Source organism: Anomaloglossus baeobatrachus, chromosome 2 (assembly GCF_048569485.1).
Source record: "Anomaloglossus baeobatrachus isolate aAnoBae1 chromosome 2, aAnoBae1.hap1, whole genome shotgun sequence".
NCBI lineage: Eukaryota > Metazoa > Chordata > Amphibia > Anura > Aromobatidae > Anomaloglossus > Anomaloglossus baeobatrachus.
In genome coordinates, this window is record NC_134354.1 from 559240751 (window position 1) to 559251182 (window position 10432).

Genomic DNA, 10432 nt, shown 5'->3' on the forward strand with positions numbered 1-10432 from the left:
GCTGCTAGAATGGCCCAGCCAATCACCTGACCTGAATCCAATAGAAAATTTATGGCAGGAACTAAAGGTCAGAGTTCGTAGAAGGAGCCCATGGTAGCTTTAGAATTTGAAGAGTGTTTGTGTGGAAGAATGGGACAAAATCACATTAGGACAATGCATGTGACTAATTTCTCTAAACACAAGGCATCTTGAAGCTGTCAAAACCAACAATGGCTTTTGTACAAAGTATTAAACAAATTTCAGTAAGTGTGTTCAATACTTTATCCCGGTGTCATTTCTCATTATTACAGAAATACTAAATTTATGGACATCCATGGTTTGATTTCTTTGGCTGTGTAGATTGGATGGGTTGTTATCAACATCTAATTCGAAATGTATGTTAATAGCACCTTTAGAAATTGGTGACTTGTTCAATACTTATTTCACCCGCTGTATGTATATACAGTACTTACATGCTCTTATATACTCTTATACCCTTTACTGCTATTATTTTGATACTATTTTGTTTAATATATTATTTTCTATTGATAAACTGTGGTTGTAGCTATCTAGAGATTTGATATAAATGTTGGTCTTATTGTGATTTATCATCAGATATATTCTATATGCTGCTGGGCATTTTTAAATAACTGTTTTGTATTACCAAAATATACAACAAAAAAATAGATGATGTCTCACCAAGGGTAATGTTTTCAGTAACTATCCCAGTTTTAATGAGCCTTCAATCCAATAATCCGCTGATTTACAGTGAAAACATGAAAAAATATTGTACAATCCAAGCTGACAAAAATTATTTAAGCTTTATTCAAGAAATCACATTTAAATAATATATCTTATCCACTATTACAGAGAGTTTAAAGGGAACCTGTCACCACTTTTTTGGCTATAAGCTGCGGCCACCACCACAGGGCTCTTATATACAGCATTCAAACATGCTGTATATAAGAGCCCAGGCCGCTGTGACTACATAAAATAACACTTTATAATACTTACCTAACGGTCGCGCTGCGGTGGAATTGGGTCACAGAGGCGTCTCCGTTGTCCGGTGCTGGGGCCGCCTCTTTCGGCCATCTTAGTCCTCCTTGTTCTAAAGCCGCGGTACATGATGCGTCCGATGTCATCCACACTCGCCGGCATTCAGGTCCTGGGCAGGCACACTTTGATCTGCCCTGAGCAGGGAAGATCAAAGTATTGTAGTGCTCCTGCGCAGGACCGGCGAGTGTGTATGACATAGACGCGTAATGCACACAGGCTTCAGAAGAAGGTGGACGAAGATGGCCGAAAGAGGTGGCACCGGACAATGGAGACTCCTCCGTGACCCAATTCCACCGCAGCGCGACCGTTAGGTAAGTATTATAAAGTGTTTTTTATGTAGTTACAGCGGCCTGGGCTCTTATATACAACATTCTAACATGCTGTATATAAGAGCCCTGTGGTGGTGGCCGCAGCTTATAGCCAAAAAAAGTGATGACAGGTTCCCTTTAGTTTGATCTCTTGAATAAAGCTTGAAGAATTTTTATCAGCCTGGATTTTCGAATATTTTTTTCATTTTTTTGTATTACCATTTATTATTTATTATGATATACTGAGATATATTGTATATTGCTATCTTCTATTTATATATGCCCATGTATTATATGTCTAATATTATTTCATAAATGCCCTACCTATGATAGTGACTGCACAAGATTTCAGATAGTCCTGGATTAATTAACTAACCAATTTTTTTTGCATTGTTACGTCTTTAACCACTAAGGCAAATAAGGCCATTCTGCTGCCATTTTTATTTATTTTATATAGAATCTATTCTTCAATAAAGATTCATTTTTTTATCAATGTATAGTTTACATTGTAGTCTTTTGTTCTTTGGTGATTTATATAGTATTATGTTTAGATGTCTGCATTATTTGTAGTAGAAATAAATTCACAATTTTTGTATTTATGTCTATGTATAGCTTTTCTCTCTCGCTCTCGCTCTCGCTCTCTCTCTCTCTCTCTATATATATATTTTTTTTTTCTTTGCATGGTATCTACCGTGTTTTTCCTAAAAGTAGACCTCCCCAAAAAATAAGCCCTATCAGGAATTTTCAGCCTTTTTGACGTAAGTCTTAGGCCCGTTTCACACGTCAGTGAAAAACACAGACGTTCTTCACTGACGTGTAAAACATGCACATGTCCCTCTGTGTTCCGTGATTCACGGCACACGTGGGTTGTCCATGTGCGATCCGTGATCCTTGATTGCATATGGACATTACTCACCTGCCTTCACTGCTGCTGTCCATGGTGCTGATCTCCTCGGGTCTCCAGCTTCCGCCTACCGCTCTCAGCACCTACTTCCTGGTCGGGTTTTCCTGCTCTCATGAATATTCATGAGCCAGGCAGGAGTTGCCGAGAGCAGAGGCTACAGAGCGAATCGCAGGCAAGGTAAGTTGAAAATATTTAATATTTAATATGTCCGTGATTTTCTGGTACGTGTTTCACTGATCACACACGGATCACACCATAGTGTGGTCCGTGGGTCATCAGTGATGCCAGAAAAAACGGACTTGTCTCCGTGCAGAATCACGGCCACGCGTGCACGCTGCACGGAGACACGTTCAGTGAAAAATCACTGATGTGCGAGCAGACCCATTGATTATAATGGGTCTGCGTATGTCAGTGATTCTGGTACATTTTAAAAAAAGCACAAACGTACCAGAATCACTGATGTGTGAAAGGGGCCTTAAATATAAGCCCTACCCTGAAAATAAGCTATAGTCACGGTTCAATAAAGAATTGTCCATGCAGCTAAAGAAAAGTTAAAGAATAATGCAGGCCACTTCATTATAGAAATCAGACACCCCTAAAGGAGAGAAGAAAGAAGAGCCTGCAATCAGACTCACCAGACACCGAACGGGAGGACCTGCAGTGGAACACAGACCCACACACATCAGATTGCACACCCACAATCAGATCGCACACACACAATCACACATCAGATCACACAGACAATCATACATCAGGCGATACCAATTGCTTCTGGCCGGCAGGCGAACCTGGGACGTAGTGTGGTGGAACGCATAGAGGATCCGCGGTGGAAGGCATCGAGTTCTCCATGCGTTCCACTGCTCTGCGTCTCATCCTCCTCTGCTGGCCGGAAGCAATCGGTATAGCAAAATGTGATGAGTGTGCGATCTGATGTGTAATTGTGTGTTCACCTATTGTGTGTGTATGAGTGTACGATCTGATGTATGTGTGTCGGCCAGAAGAAGGGGAGGACTGCATGGAACATAGCTGCTGCGAGCACCCACCGAAGATCGCAGGAGGACCTGGGAGGCAGGCATCCGGGGTCTGGTAAGCATGATTCTCCTGGGAAATGGGGGTATGCTTTTTGGCTGGTTAAACTTACCCCCAAACATGTTTCCCAAATAGAAGCCCTAGTGCTTTTTTCAGGGTAAAAAAAGTATAAGACAAGTAAACATGGTAATGAGGCAAACTCTTCTTGGTGTAATGTTTGTGCTTAATTTAATATGTTATTAAAAAATAAAATACAATGAGAATCAACAATATTTGTGACGCCTGTGTGAGTTCATCCTATTTTGCATCAGACTTTGGCATTATATTGAATACATTTTTTGATTCATCTCCTGACATTCTCGTTTTTTCTCTATTCTAGGAGCACAAGTTGTAGCAACAGATATAGAGGAGCTGATCGGAAACCTGCAGTACAATGTGCTTCGAAATACCAAAATGAAAAGTAAACATGTCCCCCAAGTTAAAGAACTAATCTGGGGAACTAATTTGGATAAGAAGTTTTCAAAGTCCTCCTTACAGTTTGACTATATTCTTGCAGCGGACGTCGTTTACAACCATCCATATCTAGAAGAACTTCTGGAGACATTTGATCATTTGTGTAATGAAAACACCACTATCCTTTGGGTAATGAGATTTAGGATGGAGAATACTCTTCTGGAAAATACATTTATTCAGAAATTTCAAAAACACTTTTCCCTGAAGGTTATCTATGATCTGCCGAGTCTGAGCATTAAACTCTACAAAGCTAAAAGATGCAATTGCCTGAAATAATGGATTTGAAAATACACATTGTAAATGAATGATTAAATTGTAAACTGAATCATCATGAAGCAATACATCTATGTCAGTTCAATCCTACTTAACAGCGTCTATTTCATGATGCTCAAGCCACGGGCAGCAAATGAGAATCCTGCTCCATTATTCCCGTTTTACTCTGAACCTGTGTGGCATTTCATAGAAAACCTACTTTGAAATGGCAGCGGGTACCACGTGATTATGATAATTAGTCAAAAACGCAGCTAGTAACTATTCAACTAGCAGCCTTTCCAGATAGAAGCAGACTGAACAGCTCTACTCCATCTAAATAATCATAGTAAACTGAATTAGCTGCTGACATTCATTTAAGTATAAGATAAATTATGACTTTTTTTTTATTGTTTGAACACTTTTAATATATATTGGATAAGGTGTTTGTTATATACATTATTACCCCGAATCATCAAACCTTTTATGCAACAAAAAAAGGACATACAAGCTTTAAAAAGTCACAAAACTATACCTCAACCCAAAAATTTGCACCTTTTGGCATTTTTCACACCTCCTCCAGAGCTGTGGCGTAATGGGCATGCAGCAGGACATGACGCCACAGCTCGTCGAATTCATGATGAGTTGTGATGTTCCATACATTAGAAATCTCACTCTGGTCCCTAACTGGAGTAAGATTTCTGATATGATGCAAGGAGGTACACGCCACTCATCAGAAGCTCCAGATTCATGAAGACGATTGCAACTCTTAATGAATCAGGAGTGTCTAACTCCACCACGCCCCCTCTTCGACAATGGTGAGATTACCTCGCGTCTTGATAAATCTGGGTCAATATGAAAATAAGCGACTATAAAAAAAAAGAGTCTTGATTCCATCATTATTGTATACAGTTAATTACTGATGGAAGCAAATAGGGTTATGATCAATTAGTTGAATATGGAAATACAAAAAAGAGAGAATAATCACTAAATCTTTGTGTACAGAAGCTACAGATCAAAACAATTTACTAAAGAGGGAAGCTACACTGTATTCCAAATTATTATACAAATGCTATTCTTCTCTGATTTTTCCTGAATGGTCAATGAAAATAAGTCAGATAATGCTCAAATCATCAACCAAGAGAATAGAAATCAAATTTTATTGGACAAACCTCCCAATGATAACAGTATTTTTTTTCAAAACTAAAAAAAAATAAATCAAAATGTACTGTTCCAAATTATTCCACCCTCATAGATCTTTTGCTTGAGGAAACTCCAAATGTTCTCAATAGGGTTGAGGTTGGTGGCCGCATCATGAGTTTCTTTCCTTTTACCCCCACATCAGCCAATGACTCACAGGTATTCTTTGCAGCATGAGATGGTCCATTGTCATGCTACAGATGGTACAGTTTTGCTTTTGTATCATGAAAGAAAGTGGGCAGTCAAAAACACTATACACTTTACCAATATCATGTTCACACCCTTAGAGACCCTAAAGGAGCCTACCAGCTCTCTTCCCATGATTACAGCCCTAAACATGACTCCGATACCTCATTACTGATGTTGCAGCCTTGTTGGGACATAGTGGCCATCCACCAACCACCCACTACTCTATTCATCTGGACCATCCAGGGTTGCATGGCACTCATCCCTAAAGAAGACTTTTAAAATTATTCTTCAATGTCTGGGCCCACTGCAACCATTTCTACTTGTGATCACTGTTTAGAGATGGCCGAACAGTAAGTTTATGCACAACTGCAAGCCTCAGGAAGATCCTATGACGGAGTCTGGGCGTTTACTTGTCACCGGGCCAGTGTAGGGGGTGGGATGTCACAGCAGCTAGGCCCGGTTTTGTGACCCCTGGCGGTGTCAAGAAATGGGGGATGATGATGGGGATAGTAGTTATTCGTGACGCCACCTATGGTGTGCGGCTAAAATAGGATCCGCTGCTGTAAGAGGTTTCCTCTGAGGGCAGATGGTAGTGCATCTAGTAGTGCAGTAGTAGGTTGGTACAGCTCTCCACAGGCACAGCTCTGGCCCACGGGGTGGTTTGGAGTAGTAGTAGTAATCTTTCAGCGGAGAGCAGGGTTGGAGGCGGTGAAGAAAGGGAGCAACACAGGGGTTGCAATCAAAGTTCTTTTCTCACTGAGATGTCACCGCCTTTGGTCTGCTGGACTCCACTGTCATGGGTTCCAGCCGATCCCGGATAGTTCGGAGGTCAGAACCGGTGTTTCTTTCTGTGAGTCCTTCTTACTTGCGCTGTCATGTGAGTCCCTGTGGCTTGAAGCTACGCTGGGACCAGAGTCCTTGGATTGGCTCCGTTCCTGTCCCGTATGGCAGGCAGCGCGAGTCCATTACTGGTGCCGCTATTTTGGCACAACTCCTGGCTCTATATGCTGCTGTGCCCCGGGCACTTTGTGTGGGCCAGAAGACTTGAAATCTTCTGCCTGGCGGATTCTGCTGGCTGGACGTGCAGTGTCCACCAGCCTAGGGCTCCGCACCTTGTTCGGTGCGCTCGGTCCTGAGGGAGCTATGGCGCAGCTCTCTCCTCAGTGACCGTGTTCTCCCCACGCCTCACTTGTTCCTTGGTCTGCATGACCCACCCCAGGGCTATGGGGTACTCGGGCCCGGGCCGTACATATACGGGGATGCTGTGTCACGGGTGTGTAATGGCCTATGCCCGATTCCGTGACCCTGAGGGTCACTTTAAAAGGGGTAGTAGTTACAGGGCAGATATTATAAACATTTTTGTCTTGACGCCACCTGTGGCGTGCGGCCAGGTAGGAGGGCCGCCGCTGCAGGATTCTACTCACCAGGGGTCGATGTTGATTGCAGCCAAGATGGAGTCACTCCCCACAGGTGGAGTGGGTGCCCCGGGAGGATGGCCGGCTGGCTGGTAGTGGGCCGTGGGCGCCGGAGCACGGGATGGCGTCGCCGGTAAATAATGGAAACGAAGCAAGAGCTCCGGTTCAAGTGTTTACTCACTTGTTAGGAGATTGCCCGAGAGTGTCCTGGTTCACTGCTGGTAAGTCTCTGGTTATCCGGTGCAAGTTCCAGGCGGTTACCGGTGTCAGAGTAAATGTCCTGTTTGTCCTCGCTATAAAGCGACTGGCTGAAGGAACTTGGGCCGAGCTCCAGCTCACAGGTCCCAGGCTCCACTAAGCTGTGTCTCCCACCAGCACTGGTGCTCTCGTGCACCCAGTCTGGCCTCAGGGGACTCCCCTCCAGCAAAGCTCATTATGTGTCATGGCTACCTCCTCTTATTCCCCATGTGGCACCCGCCCCTCATTGGTTGTCCTGGTGACCAGGAAGTCCCATGCTACTGGATGGCTAACTCTCCCTGCCCACCCCAGTCCACTCCCCCCTGTGGGGAAGGCACCTAGCTGCATGTGTATTGGTGTGAATACCGGCAAATAACCTGTCATTTACCCCAGATAGATACTGCTCCTTAACTCAGTTGCAGTACCCTGTAGCGACCAGAGCCTCAGGGGCGCTACATTCCCCGACAGCAAACAGCAGCACTCCCGGGGCTGCAAATACAAAAAGTCAGTGCACACCAGAAAATTTTGTTATCCTTAATAACTGAGAAAACTCTTCCATTTCGGGTGGCAACATCAACATTTCAATAACCTGGTATTCAAGTCCAACTGCAAAACAAAAACACTTATGCAGCATGCATGACTTTAATTTTTCTTGGCAACTAGAAGTGTTGGAGGGCTGCAGCCTGGTCTATCATCACTGGGTCAAAAGGCGGTGCAGCCTGGTCCTTCTCTTCCAGAGAAGGTGATGCGGCCTGGTCTGGTCTGGCCGTGTCAGGTGTCGGCGCGGCCTGGTCGAGGGTGGACTGCTTTGTGTCCTGGGTATCATAATATTGGTGACCCTATGCCAATTTTTTATTTATTTTATTTATTTTTACAGCAAAAGAGATGCACACACAGCACCTCTGATTCGTTGCAGTCAGACACGCTGCCACACAGGGTGGGGGCGAGTATGACAGCAACCAATTAGAGATGCGGGGACTGCTGCTGGGCGGGGAAAGCAGACAATATGTATGAAGGATAATGAGCAGGCCCAGAATTAGCGTTAGAGCCGCGAGATGACTCGGTAAGTATGATGTGCCTGCTCCAATACCCCTATCACTTCTATCACCATTTTAAAGTGCCGTGTTCTGGTCCTCATAGACTTATATGGGGACTGGTGCCTGGCCAGATATCTGGGATCAATTCCAGGCCCAAACTTTTTTTTCTTTACAACCTGATTGGACGCGCCGAGCCCAGGAGTCTGTGAGTCCGCCCATCACTAATCATTATTCATGTGTAGAAGCCATCCTCTTTTCAGCTTCAGCTTTTTTGCAGATTGTGTTATGTTGTATCAAGAATTTGTTTCAATTTTATTGAATCCATTCTTCTCTCTACCCATGAAATGTTCACATGCCATTAACTGCAACACAACCCCAATCCACAATTCATCCATTCCCATGCTTATTGGTTGGTGAAATGTTCTTTTGTTTAAATTCTATGCCCTTTGTTCTCCACACATTCCTTTGATCATTATGGCCAACAAGTACTATTTTCGGTCCACAGGACTTGTTTCCAAAATGCATCAGGCTTGTTTAGATGTTCATTTGCATACTTCTCATGCTGAATTGTAAGGCGAGGATGCAGGAGAAGTTTTCTTCTGGTGACTCTTTCATGAAGGCCATATTTCTACAGGTGTCTCTGAACAGTAGAACAATGTACCACAACTCCAGAGTCTACTAAATCTATCTAAAGGACTTCTCTAGTAATGACTCGCAGATGACCGGGACTAGCGGATCCTGGTGATCCGATTTTTCAAATTTGGTCCTAGGCCGGATTCCTCCAGCTGAGACCGCAACTAACCTAAGTGACATCATCGCTGATCATTCATTCTCTGCTTAGAGCTCACAGCGGGCGGTCATGTTCTATGGTCACGCGCTGTCAGTTCAGATATAACAGAGCTATACGTCGGACCTGCAGTAGTGTTTTGGGGGTTAAGAAATTGTTATCACAGGTTACTGTGTGCGGAGCGATGGCTGAGGGGTCGCCGTTGTGCAGAGTTCAATTACGGGGCACAAGACAAGGTGGCAGAAACAAGGATACAGCTTTATTCACAGGGAGGGGATAAACGTTTATGCAAGTGAATGGGTTGAGTAATCTGCTAACAGTTCAAGTTTAACACACTGCAGAATCTAGCGGGAGCACCCCAACTATATGTCTCCCCAGCTATTACAAAGATCAATTAAACAACACAACAAGGCAAGCACAAAGTATTCACAACTGCACTATACTAGATGGCCTCCACAACTCGGGGCGCACGGCTAACGCGTTCTGGCTACTGAGGCCTACGCTACACTCTATTAAGTGCGCACACCGGTAAAGACACACGGTACATTTATAGGGGAACAAGTCCACTCCTGGGAGCCTGGCACTGTGATGCTCATCGGTTTGCATTCTCCTTGCGGGGCAGGGGGAATTCTTCTCCTCACTTACCCGGGATCTCTCGACTCCTCTAGGTGACATCTCTGCTTCCATTCGGATTCACCAACCTAGGAATGCCTCAATCCTGTACTCGTTAAACAGTGAGCAGGGCTCTCTCATGGTCCGGCTCACTGTATCTCTTGCAGCCAGCACCATACCTCATCTCCCACTAACGTTCTCGGGTACAACACAGACAGCGTCTCCTCTCTCTCTCAGACAACTCAACGTCTTCTGTTTCCGCCCAAATGCCTCTGCTGCTCTTTCGCTCTTTCACGCACTTTTTGAGCAGAGTTAGTCCGAGTCTGCAATCCACAGAAGGGAGTGTTGGCTGAACCGGCCAGTCCATAACACACAAAAAACAGGGGATCACTGTCTCTTAAAGTCATAGTGCTCTAAACGTCTTGTAGGGTCATCAACAACAAAAAACAAAAGTTTATTCCATCAGGCTCGAATTATGGCTTCACAAAGAAGAGCATCCAGCTCTCTCATCATCTCTCTCAGTCCCACAGCATGGCAAAGGAGTGATAAGTGCGTACACAGCATCTAGGGACGATTACAATCACATTGATAACATTGACAGAACAGAAAAGGCACACTGTTCTACATATCTGACTGATGGAACCCCTGCAGTAGACCTCTGGGATCTCTGAAGTTCTTGGCTTTCTGACGAGACCTGGCTGTCTCACAGGAAAATGTCTGCCACTGGGGTTTCAGGGGTACCCTGGTGCGCTTCTTCTCCCTGAGGTGGCTCATCCATGGAATCACCAGTGCACAAGGGCTGGGGCCTCCCCCACTGTATCAGTAAAAATCCACCAGTCTTCATCGAACCTGGGTGCCACACATTCGAACAATGGTGCAGGACAACCTGTTGTTGGAGGGACTGTGGACCGGCATTA

At 44.4% G+C, this 10432-nt stretch overlaps 1 protein-coding gene across 2 annotated transcripts in view; it reads left to right on the top strand.

The window, feature by feature from the left end:
* The window catches only part of LOC142290385 (protein-lysine methyltransferase METTL21E-like), a 62896-nt gene extending 57700 nt beyond the window's left edge, over positions 1-5196 (top strand). Inside the window, exon 4 of one of the 2 annotated variants that reach the window (XM_075334349.1) lies at positions 3656-5196. In XM_075334349.1, the coding sequence (XP_075190464.1) occupies positions 3656-4065 (410 nt within the window). In that variant the 3' untranslated portion in view covers positions 4066-5196. The remainder of the gene's footprint in view (positions 1-3655) is intronic. The other variant, XM_075334350.1, reaches the window with a different exon arrangement.
* The last annotated feature ends 5236 nt before the right edge of the window (positions 5197-10432 follow it).